This window comes from Catharus ustulatus, chromosome 2 (genome assembly GCF_009819885.2).
Source record: "Catharus ustulatus isolate bCatUst1 chromosome 2, bCatUst1.pri.v2, whole genome shotgun sequence".
Taxonomy (NCBI): domain Eukaryota; kingdom Metazoa; phylum Chordata; class Aves; order Passeriformes; family Turdidae; genus Catharus; species Catharus ustulatus.
The window spans coordinates 35545117-35559509 of NC_046222.1; the positions used below are offsets into that span (position 1 = coordinate 35545117).

Genomic DNA, 14393 nt, shown 5'->3' on the forward strand with positions numbered 1-14393 from the left:
AGAACATTTTGGTGACTGAGGATAATTATAACTTCAATTTATACCAAAATGAAGGTAGTACATGGAAGGGAAGATACTTTTGAATCTCACCCTTTAATAAGCACTGGTATCTGTTTATGGTATTTTAACTATATCATGTTAAACGCTTGCAATAACCACTGAGCCAGTCATTGTCACTCTTCAAGATGCTATTGCACAATAACACCTTTATTTTATGTTTTTATTATCACAGGTAAGTGGTTCTGTTGGTTAAAGTCTGATGGCTTCCGGAGCTATGACAATTCACTGTCATGTAAAATGAGAATCTCCAGTCGGGGTGATTAAGGTAAGGCCAAGCTGTCTGGGTGCAGACCAGGATGGGAACACCACGTGACACAGCAACACTTTGCATCAAGGACAACTCAATGATCTCTACCTAACAACAACAGGGAGTCTGTATTGCTGCTTCCCTGTACAGATCAGGCTGCTGTTCCTAGTTAATAGAGAAAGAATGTGTCATGTTCCTGCTCTAATGACCCATTTTTAAGGAGAAGGTTGATAAAGATGATGGAACTCCTTAAATGTATTTTTTGTCAGCTTACAACATAAATTTTAACCCCTTTCAATTAAAGGTCTCAATACTGAATTCTTAATTCTCATTAATAAATATTTCCATGTGCATCTCAGGGGATGGTAGAATTTTACTGAAATGAATGTTGACCAGTAACTATATAGCTTTTACAGTTACAGAATCATTTATGTTTGGAAAAGACCCCCAGGCTCATGGAGTGCAATCTTTGACTCATCACCAATTCCTCAACTAGACCATGGCACCAAGTGCCACATCCAGTGGTTTCTTGAACACCTCCAGGGATGGTGACTCCTGCCACCTCCTTCTCAGTCCATTTTAATGCTTAGAAAGCCTTTCTATAAAGAAATTCCTCCTGCTGAAACTCCCCTTGCACCATTTAAGGCCGTTTCCTCTTGTCCTGTCACTTGGTACCAGGGAGAAGAGGCCAACCCCCACCTACTAGGGGTTAAAGACTATACATCAGATTGAGAGTATTGCTTCTCTAGAATTCCTGATTTAGCTCTTAAGACTTCAGAATACACTAAAGACACCATGCAGTAGGAGAGCTGCAATTTATATTGCTCTGGAATATATAGCAACCGGTGTGGAGACATGCCTGAGTCATAAGTGCATTACCCTGGACCACTGATCTTAGATGTAGCTGAGATATCCCAGTAATAGCACTGGCCCTCAGAGGCCACTTGACACAGTCCCATCCTTCAGGAAAACACTTAATTTCAAGGCAAAAGGCTGTTTTTTTGATATGCTGGGAAGCTTGACACGACTCTCACTCCTGCTTGCTCTGTGATAAAAGTATTCTCTACAGTGTGACCCATCTACAGTGTAAAGGGGGTAATTGTGTGACAGAAGTTTTGTGCTAGTCAAGGGAGAAAAGGGAGAAAAACACTCAGTAAAACCCCGCCTTTCTCTTCCCCCTTTTATTTTGTTGGGTTTTTTTTGGTGGTTTGTTTTTTTTAATAAATCTCTATGGTTTGCATTATGAAAGAAAATACCTCTTTTTTCAAGAATACTCTTTATTTACAGCTTCTAAGAGTTGTAGCATCACCTTAGAATCAAACGTTAAGCAGGCACTATAAATGCTTTCTTGACTCCCATTTCCAAAACAACACACCTGTCTGTTATTCAGATGTATACACTAAACTAGGCATAATGAAAAATTTAACCTGCACTTAAGTTCAAAACTTAAAAAATGCCAGTGCAGGCACTGTTTTTGTATTGAAAAAGACACAGAAAGACTTATTTTTCTTGTTTATTATAGTTACTTATCCAAGGCAATTGAAAAGTTGCTTTACTTCATTCAGGTAGCTCTTCAGGATCCCGGCTAGTGTTCATCTGCAGCAGTATTTTGATATATATTCCATGCTGTTTAGTGGCAAGGTACAATCCAGTCAGAGCCTGTACCAGGATACCCACACTCATCTTTCTAAAGACAGGCTGAGCAGTTGTGAGCCAGCAGCGCAACAGATTTTCCTTCCCTGGCAAGGGAGTTGACATATACCTAAACAACAGAAACAGTGGTAGAAACTTAATTTTTTTCCATGCAAGTGTCAAGATTCAACATAAATATTTATGCAGATAGTAATTTTCTCTTCCTTCTCCTAAGTTAAGTTCACTTGGTGGTACTGAGCTCTCTGGATAAATGCTTTTAAAACATCCTGACCACGCCCTGGCTCTCACCAAGCCTCACCTGCCCTTGATATGCTCTGAACTACAGTAATTTCACATCTATAACCCTTTTGACTAAAATTTTCCCTTGAACCCGGACGTGCGCCTTATAGTCTGGTGCGCCTTATCTGATGTACAAAGTTGCGAAATTTGCCAAACCGGAAGTGTGAGCTGTGAGCCGTGGGAGGAGCCGGCAGTGCCACGGCAGCTGGCTGGAGGCAGGCCTAGGGGCCCATGGCACCGCCCCTGCTGGGTGAAGGTGGGCCTGGGGGCCCACGGCACCGCCCCTCTCAGGTGGAGGTGGACCTGGGGGCCCATGGCTGCCGGGCTGAGGCGGGGCCTCGGCCAGCAACCGCGTGGGGGGAGCTGGGGGTGGAGCCTCACTGCAAAAAAAAAAAAAAAGCGCGCCTTATAGTCCGGTGCACCTTATCTGATCTACAAAGTTGCGAATTTTGCCGACTCTCGGGGGGTGCACCTTATAGTCCGGTGCGCCTTATGGTCGTGAAATTACTGTACACAGAATGACACCTGTCAGGGACTTTTGCTGCTGGGCACTGTGCAGGGTCAGTGAGGTCTCTTGGCTGTCCAGCTACCTTCAGTGGTGGCAGGATGGCAGCCACCATTGCACACACCCCAGCACATCCTGGGAGACTTGGAAAGTTCCTGCTAAACACAAGGGCTTCCCTATGGATCACTTAGCAGATCTTATTTCACATTGGTGTAGTTCTTACAAACTTCACTTTGTAATCAGATGACCTTAATGTAATCCACATCCTAAATGTCCACAAGAAGGCAAGTATGCACAGATTAAGTACCTGCAGAACTTACACTGAGAACTGAACATTTAAGCCATAAACACATTTCAATCAATACGTTGCAGGTAAGAAAGACGTACCTGGCTGCAAGGCTTGCATTCAAGGGGATAGCCAGGAAAATGGGATAGAAGCCACCCACAACAGCACCTACTAATCCACCTCTGATCACAGCACAGACCTCACAGTTCAGCTGACCTGCGTGGCAAACAATATTTCACTGCCAATATTCACACGTGCTCCAGCACATCAATTTATAAGCTGCGTGCAATAACCTGAAAACATTCCAAGCTGTACAGGTACGACAAAAATTATAAAAGGAGGAGGACTCTTCTTTTAAAAAACAACCAAAGTAGCCTGTAAAATAATTTTTTTAGAAATACATAAAAACATAGGTATCTCCTTTCCCACTCCACTTTGACAACTCACTGCTGTACAATGCATTCTATTTTTCAAACTCTGCTTTACAAACTGAGGTTTTTTAAGACCACTACAGTTTAAGAGCATTGGTCTGCAGGGAGAAAAAGCTCTTCTAGTGCTACACTGTGTAACAAAAAAGCAAAGCTCTTAGGAAAAAAAAAAAAAAAACAAAAAAAAGATTTTTTACCTGAAAATAAAGGGTCATGCACAAAAGCTTCATAAACTGCTGCTGTTGAAAGAAATGGAATAACAGCCATTGGCATAGCAGACACCAGTGAAGCCTTTCTGACATGTAGGATGCTCCTGAAGAAATTATTTGCTGCTAAGCCACACAAGCTTGAATTTGCTGCTAGGAAGTATTTTCCATGATTACAAAGGTTCCTGTGAAAGATTGAAAGTCATTTCAGCAACTGAGAACCGTAAAAAAGTTTAGTTTAGTCAACACTACAATTTTCTTCTGAAAATCCTGCAACAAGGGGTAAGAGATGTCAGTCTCTCACTGGTGCAAAATGGAGGGTAGCTACTTTTAAAAGCAGCCACTGCAGCACCCTTTGTTACATGCCTGAGTTTACACACACTTTTAAAGTGACAGGTTGAGAAGCCATTGCTACATTTTTTTCCTCTTATTAATATAGTTAATGGAAGCTTCATTAAAACTCTCATAATAAGCATGTTTCTAAGGATGTTTTCTGAAAAGAAATGAGGAAATACATATACAACAAAATACATAATTTAAAAAAGTCAAGTCAATCTACTCACCATTATCTACATTTTAATGTTTCAAATAATATTAAACACTAAAAAGACATACAGAAAAGATTTTAGAGATGTACACTGATCCTGCAAAACTTAAACCACTAAAAATGCCAGACATCAAGGACAGAAACTATTTTGTGTTTTGAATAGGAAAATTCAAATTTTACCTTTACAATCACAGGCAGTGAAACACAGGCAAGCACATCAATAAATATGGAGAACTGAGATTAAAATTTCAGCAGCACATTTAAGTGCTCTGCAAACCAGAGCAAATTAATGTACCCAGGACCAGCAGAATCCACTTAGTGAGGTACAGAACTGCTACACTGCACAAAAGAAAAGGAGGATGGAAGAGTTGAGGTTTGTGGTTTTTTGCTTGTTTGAGCCTCCCTAGTGTTAAAAACAAGTGCTTGGATAAACAGGAACTCTCAGTTTGACTGCAGAGTGCTTGTTCTTCCTTTCCAGACATTAGTGCATAGAGCTCCCCTCTAGATACAAGCTTTAAGTCGTGCCAGGGACTGCCAGCTACTTCTTTCCAAGGCCTAGCAATCCGTAAGTCCAGAGTTTTTATCCAGACATTACCACATCAGTGCTGAGTATCTCCCTCCCCTGCTCTCCTGGGGAAGGAGTTTTGGAGGCTGAATGTGAGGGTGGCAGATCCTACACAAAGCTGCAGCCTTTTCTTTCTTGCCTGTGTGGGGAGGCCCTGTGTTACTATCAGCAGTTTGTTTAGCCAGCAATTTAGTCCTATTAAAAAAAATAGAAATAAAACCAGCCTCTGATTACTCTTAAATTTAAACAAAATTATCCAAGCTGATGCACACATGCAAATGTGACTCCTAACAGAACCAACTCAGGTCCAGTAAGGTTTTGCAGTGACATACAGTATCACAAACCAGAAGGTAATTTGTGAGGCCCAGAAGGCATTTAGCTGGCTTTGTGCTGTACAGAACCCTGCTGGTGAGCCTGCAGGACTCCAGCTGACTCCACCACCACCACCACCTGGATACCTTAGCCTCGCTTTCCTGAAACAGGGAGCGGTGCAGAATGCAATGCAGAACCAGCAGGTTGATGCTCACTCAGTTCTGGCCCCAGGCCAGCCCTGCTGGACACAAGATGACTCCAGCAGAATCACATTTCAGTTTCCTAGAAAATTTTTTAGCTCTAGCACAGGACTGTGAGAATGCTCAAAGCCAGTCAGGGCTGATCAGCCATCCCAGAACCCCAAGCATTGGGGAAGCACATGCCAGAAACCAGCTGAGCAGGACCAGAGCCAACACTGAAATAACACAGAACAAGTTTTCTGTTCTGAACAATAACAAGCATCTTCACAATTAACTAATTTTGTAACTACATGAAAAAAACTGTAATACAAGAATAAGGAAAAAGAAGGACCTCTAAGACTTGAAATGTTTGATGCACTTATCTTCATTCAATTTATCAGCACTTACTGATCTGCTTTAGGAAGCTCATTGAACATCTTTTGTATGATTTCCATCCGCTTAAATCTTTCCAAAATTAGTCTCTGCTGCGGAGAATCTAGTTCAAGAAACTCTCTTCCTGTCATCTTGAAGTCCTGGATCATAAGGAAAAAAATAAACAAACGTAATCAAAGTTGCAGAGCCCCAGTATGAATCAGATAAACATTTAGACTCTTTGCCACTATGAATCACAAATGCATTTCCTATTTTGCATGGCAACACTCCAGGTTTAAATTGACGTAACTGTCAAATAGAAGTGTAAGAAAAAGCCCCAACCAAATAAATACATACTTTGTAGCCATAAATCAGAAAGCATACTGTTCCAGTGGTTTTGGTAGGAGAGGGATGCAAGGATGGCTTCTGAGATGCCAGGAGCTTCCCCCATACCAAACAGAGTCTGTTCCAGGCAGCTCCAAGACAGGCCTGCTGCTGGCCAAGTCTAAGGCCAGCCCAACCATTACAGCAGCAGTGTGTGGGGGAAAGTTAAGAATGGGTAAAAACTGCTGCACAACAGTAGCTGGAAAAGAGGAGTGAGAACACATAAGAGAAACAGCCCTGCAGACACCATGGTCAGTGCAGGAGGGGCAGGAGGTGTTCCAGGCACTGGAGCTGAGATCCCCCTCACCCCATGGTCAGGCAGCTGTGCTCCTGCAGCCCATGGAGGACCATGGTGGAGCAGAGATCCACCTGCAGCCTCTGGAGGGTCCCATGCCAGAGCAGGTGGATGGCCAAAGGAGGCTGTGACCCAGTGGGAGGCCTGTGCTGAAGCAGGCTCCCGGCAGGATATGTGGCCACATGGGGAGAGGAGCCCAGGCAGGAGCAGGCTCCTGGCAGGACCTGTGAGCCTGTGGGGGACTCACACTGGAACAGCCACTGCTACTAAAGGACTGACCCCTGTAGAAGGGACCCACACTGGAGGAGTTCATAGAGAACTGCAGCTTGTTGGAGAAGTTTGTGGAGAACTGTCTTCCGTGGATGGGACCACACACTGGAAAAGAGTGCAAGGAGGAAGGAGTGGTAAAGACAACATGGGATGAACTGACTACAACCCCCATTCCCTGTCTCCTTGCACTTCTAAGAGGGAGGAGGACATAGAGAAAAACAGGAGTGAAGGGAGGGGTGGAGGGAAGGTGTTTTAAGGATTTGGCTTTATTTCTCATTACCCTATTCTGATTTGATTGACAATACATTCAATTTTCCCACAGTTTACTGTTTTGACTGTAATGGTAAATGGTGAGTGACCTCCCTGTCCTTACCATAATCCTGAGCTTTTATTCATACCTTCTCCCTGTCCTGTTCAGGGGGGAAGAAAGTGGTAAGAGCATCTTGGTGGCTCCTGAGGTCAACCCTTTAGAACAGTTCTTGATTACACTTGGGGTTTAATGATTCATGTGCTTCTTTTCCTACACGTTTTACTGCAGAGGAAATTCTCCCAGACTTATTTTGCCAATCATACTTACCTTCAGTTGCTTTTATAACGTGAAGGCTGTGTCCCAAGCCCTGCCTATGGGACTGAGCCTGCTTCGCGTCGGGCTTGACAGGATGCAGGAGCGGCACAAGCGGGAGCTCAGCGGGATCGCTTCAGGCCGCCTGAGGAGGGTCCCCAAACCTGTGCTTTGGGATCCCACAGACAGCACGCCACGGAGCTGCAAGCACCTCTCTCCCTGACCCTTGCTCACGACTCGTACACACGTCTCTCCCTGAGCCTTGCTGGAGGCACAGGGAGCCCTCCCAAAGCCCCGGGGCCCGGCTCAGGTCAGAACCCTCGCGCCGAGAAATTGCGGCTCGACCGCAACCTTCAAACCCCACCGCTACCGGTCGCTGCCGCGCACCGCGCTGACCCTCCCGGCCTCCCCGCAGGACGCGGCTCCGACCTTGAGCCGTAGGGGCGGACACGGCCCCACGGCACCACCGCTCTCACCAAGCCGCTCCCGCCACCTACAACGTGGCTCCTCCCACCTCACGCCCTCCCCGTGGGCGCCGCCATCTTACTCGCTCACATGACCAGGGCCATCAAAGGCCGCCTGTGATTGGGCCGCTGGCCGCCGGCCCAGCATGGCGGCCGCCGATTGGCCGCGGGCCGGCGGGCGGGGCCCGGCGCTGGTTGCCGGGGCGGCGGATGGCGGCGGCGGCTCCTCGATGGCGGCGGGGCTGAGCGCGGACCCTGCACCGGCGGCCGGGACGCGGGGACTCCCCCTTCGGTGCGGGGAGGCCCAGTCCTCGGGGTAACCCGCTGCCCCCCTCCCCTCAGCCCGTGCCCCTTCCCCGCCCGCCCCCTCAGCCCCCGCAACGCCCGCTGCCCCCTTCCCTCGCCACCGGCTCCTTTGTGCTCTCTCCCCGTCCCGCCCCTTTCGAGCGCCCCTCGCCCCGGCTGCGTCTCCTCCTGCTTCGCCCCACCTCCAACCCCTCCCCATCCCCTCAGCTCCTGCCTCTCGCTTGTCCCTCAGCAGCCCTGGAGGGAATTGCGCTCGTCCTTAAACGCAGCCTGGCTCCGTCAGTTCGCCTGCACTCCATCCCGGTCCCCCACCTACCCAGCCAGCCCTCCGTGCCTAGTTTCGCCTCAGAAAGCAGCAGGCAGACCCCTTTGGGACCGAGGGGGAGGGTGGAGTAGGGAGAGGGTGAGGGGGGACAGCCCCTGAGTCCCTGCCCGCGGGATGCGGGGCCGAGCAGATCCCGAGTGCGAACATCAGAGAGCAAAGCAGAGCCGCCCCTTCACCACACCGCTCCCATCTCCCAGAGAAGACGATGCACAGCAAAGCCTTGCCATGTGCATCGCAGCTCCTCGTTCCCGCGGGCAGGGGAATCGTTCCGAGCTTGTCCGCCTTTCTCAGACTTGTCCTTAACGGAGTAGATGAGGAAAATCTATCCCGTTTCTGTTTCTCTTTTTGTTTTTCCAGAAAAAGGGGAGAGAGAGAGAGGCTGATACTGAAGCCAACCAGCTGCACTTCTGAGTGGGAAACTCCGGACTGATCTCATGGCTTGCTTTTTATTTCATTAGTACTTCATTGTCTCTGAACATGAACCTTTTGTGAAGCTCTTCTCCTAACTCTCCTTATTCCTCTTTCACGAGGTGGCTGCTGTGCGAGGGAAGGAATGGCATGAAGTAAATTACTCCAGTATAAAGCAATCTGCTTTGCCCAAGTGCCCAGTGGGCAGCACTGTCACTTTAATAATTCCAGGTCAAGGGATTGCTTTCCTCGTTTTCAATCCTCTCTTTTAATACATGGGAGGATCAGAGGGACATTAAAGACCGCAAGGCTGGGTGGCTTGCAGATAATAAAAATGAAAGTGTCTGCCCAGTGACTTCTGTTGGGTAAGAGGGTGATACTTGAAGGCTCTTGTCTGGTGAGGAAAAAGGGATCTTTTCAGGCTGCTGTGTAGTCACCTAATACATAGCTAGCAAAATTAATTCAAGAAGTGAAAAAGCTTAAAGAGGCACTTTGGATTGTTTTTGTCTTCCTCCTTATTTGGATTACTTGGGCATTTTTGTCCTGCAAATAATATGTTTTTGAGCATGTACAGGTGGAGTATTGAGACAGCTGCCTAGAGATGGACTGTGCCTTAATTGTATTGCATAAAATCTTTTAATTTTCAAACTTTGCTGCCAGAAGAGGAGTTATAATAAGGTTTTATATTGCCAAGGAACGTTTCCTCCTGTATTTTTATAGTCAAATATATTTTAAAGAAATTGAAAGCGTCTCTTAAAAAAGAATCAAAAAGCTTCTTTTTCCCCCTTTTTTTTCTTGTTTGTGGAGAGCGTCGGAAACCCAATCCAAGGGATCAGCAAGTATTCATAGAAATGAAGATCGAAGCTGCATTTCCTTATTGAACTGTAAAAGTGTTCTGCAATAGATAGTCAGTTCCTGACCTTGCAGAGTGTTCCAGTAGTACTTCATTAGTACCTGTAAAAAAGTGATTGCAACCAGAAGTAGGAAGAAGAATGCCAGTCAAGAAGAAAGGTGGGCTATGAAGCTTCATATCTCATATTGCGTCTTCATTGTGTTTGATTGTTGATTTCTAGTAGTTAACAATTTCAAATTAAAAATGCTTTAATGGGGAATGGAAATCGTTTTTCTTTTGCATTGAAAATGGGAGAAAAATCTGTGCACTTCAATAATAATTTTTAAAAGTAATTTTATGCTGTGTTTTAAGATTTATGTCACATTTGGCCTCAAATGTTTTTTTTCTAAAGATCAGCCATCCAAGATTTTGAACAGACACCAAGAGAAAAGCTTGATGTTTAATTTTGTGAGAAGCCTCTCTTACAAATGCTAATAAATTTTAAAACTGTAGTTTAATCTGTTTTCTATTTGTGACATGTTTGGCGGATAAACATCAGCTATCGGTAGCAGCATAAATAAATAGCAGTTTCAAGGCTAATTTTAAAAACAAGTTATGAGACCTGTGTTTTGACGGTGATTTTATTTTTTTTTTTTTAAATGTGATTTTAATTAGCTTGAATTTCCATGCTTTAGTACTTTAGGGCTGTAGTATGGCAGCATTTAAGAAAAGACAAATAATCTTACATTTGGCCTCTTCTCATCTCAAGTTTGTGTTTGCAGCTTTGGAAAATGTGGTTTCTAGTGTTCAAACAACAGTTGGGAAGTATATGAAGGTAAATTCTTACTCTGAAAACACTCACAGACCTTAGGTTATTTCTGGTTTCTTGAAAATTGGACACCTATTTAAAGTTTCTGAATATGCTAATGGAGTAGGAGTCATGTGAATCTTTTTTTATTTAGCTCATCTATCCAGATGTACCTGGATCTGATATATCCCAGTATCTGATGATACAAAATGTGGGGGAAAGGGCAAAAAAATGAATGTTACAAATGGAAATGAGGATGTAATTGATGTGACTTTGGATTCTCTTCCCTATAGGGATAACTTATTAGTTATGATTAAACATTTACTCTATAAATAGTTACTATAAACCATGCAGATTGGTAGAATTATTTTCATTAAAAAAAAAACAATAAATGGGATTTTGTGATTGTATTTTTCAAAAATGACAGTGTAGAAATGAAATTTCAAACCTGAAATATTTTAATGAATGGCATTGTCATTCATGGAATCGCTTGCCATTATGTATAGTAAAGGTGGAAACGTGTGTGGAGGAGTTCCCTTCTTAATAATTCATGTGCTGTGCTGTGAAAGTGTCACCCTGATGGTGAGGCTTCTGTATCCTACCTGTTTACAGAAGGCAAACTGAGGCTTTTCATAATTTAAATTTTAATCCTGATTTAGATGATTTACACTAAGGATGTTTCTGTGCTGGATGTTCAGCTGTAATTCAGTTTCCGAATACTTGCTACAGGACTTTTGGGGTGAAATCTTGCAGGCTCCTTTGTGCAGAAGTGAGATTGGCAATCACAGCAGTCCCTTCTGGCCTTAAAAATCTGTGAATTTCCTGTTTGTTTCCAGTCATTTTGGGTCATTCTTGGTGTACACCAAGGTTTGACTTTCTTCTTTGGTGTTAGGAGGATGTGTGTTTTGGCAACATTAAAATATAAAGTCAGATTTATTTGATGTATTTGATTATTAAAAGGATATTGTTAAGAATGTATTTAAGCATATAAATTGCAGGATTAAAATTTTTGGCAAATCAGCAACTTTATTGTGATTTTGAATGACTTAATTTGTCTAGTTCATGCAATAGACTTTAACTTTCTAAATGTAATTAAAAGCATGCTGGAAACTCAAAACATTCTACCATTTTTAAAAAGATTGCTATTTTTTCAAGTAATCCCTGTTACTCCTGTGAATGTTAGGGAGATTGAGGGGATTCTTCCATGGTTTGGTTTTTGTTTTTTTTCCCCTCCATTTATTTATGTTATGATTTTGGCAGCTGTTTGTGGCTAACTAGTTTAGTATTTCTGATGATGACTTATTTTCCCTTTCTGGGGAAAATTTGGGAGTTCATGTCCTTCCCATTGAGGGCATCTGTAGAAATCTCAGTGGGATACTCTCTTGTAGGCTGTGCAGAAGTATTTCAGTATCAGCATTGAGGACAGGATTATCCCTCTCCTTGTCAGCACTTCTTTCTGCATTGCTATTTTGGATTTGATTAAAATATTCTCCTAAAATCAGTATGGAGACAGAGAAACCTGTGAAACAAGCTTTAAAGCATACTGATGTTTATCACTGGAAGTTCTTACCAAGCACTGCTTTCTTTGGCACTGGCCAGTCCTGGGTCTTTCTAAAGAACAAGTGAAGCATTTTGGGAATTCACCTTTGAAATAGCTCTCACATCTAGTACCAGTCTTGAAATTTCACATAGCTTGGCACCTAATTTACACTTTACCTTGCTGCTTGGTGTGATGCCTGCCATCTTGCTTTTAAAAGAAGTCCAGTCTGTATAGTTAGGAAAAAAATAGCTTGCTTAATAATAAAAATGATATAACTTATAGGAAGCTTTAATTTCTTATGGATGTGGAAAAAAAGGCTTGCTTCTGGTTCTGGTCATGTATCAGTACCTGATTGTCCTTACCTAATGTGCTAGAGTGAAAATACTTAGCTTTTCTCACTTCACTGTGAAGGGCAATGAGGCTCTACATTCCCAGGAATCTTCAGAGAGCTGGAGTGCTTGCTGGCAGTACCAGCAAAAAGCAAGGCTGGAAAGGGACTGTGGAGCATACTGTGGTGTTGGATGTGCTCCCTTTAGGTATGGGTGAGACATTGTATGGATTGGTGCACTATGGCTGCACAGTTAAACAAAGGGCTCTTCTCTTTGGCTTTTGCTCATCTATAATTTTGAAGTACACTCAAAGTTTTAAATCAGACAAGACAGGCATCTGACTGTAGTTACAAAATGACTTCTTGGACAATGCCATTTAGAGATGGAATGAGATGAGCAGTTTTGTGAAGTAACTAAAATTCATTATTTTTGCTTAATTCTTACCTTACTTTCATGAACTAGGATATTTCTGAATAGAACTATTAATGGAAATACTATGGAATTTCTTGAGGAAGGCTTTGCTTCAAAGTAAAATTGTACAACCATACAGAAGAAGTGAGGTTAGGTTTTTGCATGGGTTTAAATGTCTGCTCTCCCTCCCTCCCTCCGTCCCTTCCCGAGTTGCTTAGCTTGATTTCTTTTAACTGCAAGGAACTATATTTAGATCTGTAATTGCATATATTTTGGATTCATCAACAGAATAGTTAATAGCAAAAATGTTACTGTAATTCATCCCTGTATTTCACAGTGATGGAAAGAACTAATTAAATCCATGCTCCTCAATGATGGAGACCAGATTTCAGTTTTGGAGCCCTGCTTGTGATTCCCACAGAGATGACAGGAACCCCCAACATCTGGGTGCCTGGCTGCAGATATGCTTTTAGACTAACCCTGTCGTCCTCCTTGCACATCTAGCTGTGTCTAGGTAGTCAGAGATATGAGTGTTGGGTTTTGTGCTACCCTTATCCCACTTTGCATAACTCAAAGGAGGGATTGTACCTTTAGTCACATGAAGCCTGTGGGCTGCTGTTTGCACCATCTTGGCTCACCCCACCTTGTAGCCAGTTTATAAAGATGTGCTGATTCTGTCATGGAATAAGTTTTTGAATAATTCCTTTTATATTAAAAAATGCCTTCCAGGACATATTTTATTAAGTACATCAATGTCAAGAATTAAAACATGCCAGTCTGATCCCATGTGGACAACTTCTGGGCCATTTAGAAGAATATGACAGATGTACTCTCTGAAATGCTGGATTTTGTAGTGGTAATGCTGACTTTGTGGCTGGTCTGTTGAAAGGAATGGGTCTAAAAACAACTCGGCAGGAACTTTTAATGCAAAGTTCATAAAGGACCAGACAAAGCTAGCTCCCATTCATGCCCTAATTCTCTTTCAAACTGGCAGCTTATTTTTAGCTAACAAAATTTAAATTTAGGATCATAACATTTTGTGCTCAAAAATCTTGAATGGGTTTTCAGTTTCCTTACATCTTATAGCAACAAATCCAACATATATAGGAAATTCTCTTTTACTTGTAACAGGTAATTGGTATTACAAGATTTTTGTCCTTTCAGTTGCTGAATAATTCTCAAATAAGTACATGGCTAAAAGGCCACCTCCTTCACTCCAAGTTTTGTTCAACTTCCTCTCAGTTTTTACAGTTAATTGAATGGAGCAGTCCAAATTTTAGTTATGTTTACATAACTGTGGAAAGCACAATTTTAGATTTCCAAGAGTTAAACAAACAAGTGTCAGAAAATTGCTGTCAAAACTGTGCCAATTTTCACCACAAAGCTTTGATTTAAGGATGTCACTGCTTTTATGGCAGTGAGCTGTTCTCAGCCAGACATTGTTTCTGCTGTGAGAAACAGTGAAGTATTTTGCCCACAAAAGGACTATAGGAGCAGGCATTATACAGAACAAACATTTGTTATATGCATTCACACTGCAAAGCTAAGTGAACTCTGAATGGCAATAGTCTTTTCAGCTCTGTTGTATTCTGGTACTTCTCAAATGTATAATGTAGATTCATCCCATTTTAGTTGCTTCACCTAGGTAGGGTGCCCAGCTTTTTGTCCTGAAGGGTTGTTTTGGTCAGCAGAGAGAGAGATCCACCTCCAAAGGGCATTAATTTGAACACTCCTAAGATCTGCATTGCCTTCTGGACAATTGTCATTTTCTCTCTCCCCATAGACAAAACACAGGGTAACCACACTATAATTCACTTGCT

At 43.1% G+C, this 14393-nt stretch overlaps 2 protein-coding genes across 15 annotated transcripts in view; one reads left to right on the forward strand and one right to left on the reverse strand.

Annotated features, from left to right (window-relative positions):
* Positions 1-1807: 1807 nt before the first annotated feature.
* On the reverse strand, positions 1808-7788 carry LOC116992853 (transmembrane protein 126A-like). 4 transcript variants are annotated; one of them, XM_033052910.2, is made up of 6 exons: positions 7698-7788; positions 7166-7319; positions 5676-5800; positions 3656-3849; positions 3132-3246; positions 1808-2069 (listed from the first exon to the last, which is right to left on the reverse strand). In XM_033052910.2, the coding sequence occupies exons 3-6, from the start codon at positions 5789-5791 to the stop codon at positions 1865-1867; spliced, it is 630 nt and encodes a 209-aa protein (XP_032908801.1). In that variant the 5' UTR covers positions 5792-5800; positions 7166-7319; positions 7698-7788; the 3' UTR covers positions 1808-1864. The 4 variants fall into 4 exon arrangements, with proteins under 4 accessions (XP_032908801.1, XP_032908799.1, XP_032908798.1 ...); XM_033052908.2 differs by lacking the exon at positions 7698-7788 and adding an exon at positions 7580-7671; XM_033052907.2 differs by lacking the exon at positions 7698-7788 and adding an exon at positions 7580-7670 and having other exon boundaries at positions 7166-7314.
* A 12-nt stretch (positions 7789-7800) lies between these two features.
* The window catches only part of DLG2 (discs large MAGUK scaffold protein 2), a 1022753-nt gene continuing 1016160 nt past the window's right edge, over positions 7801-14393 (forward strand). For 9 of the 11 annotated variants that reach the window (XM_033052883.2, XM_033052885.2, XM_042779039.1 and 6 more), the window contains exon 1: positions 8237-9664. In XM_033052883.2, the coding sequence (XP_032908774.1) occupies positions 9646-9664 (19 nt within the window). In that variant the 5' untranslated portion in view covers positions 8237-9645. Of the gene's footprint in view, positions 7931-8236; positions 9665-14393 lie in introns of those variants that run through there. The other 2 variants (XM_033052881.2, XM_033052884.2) reach the window with 2 other exon arrangements.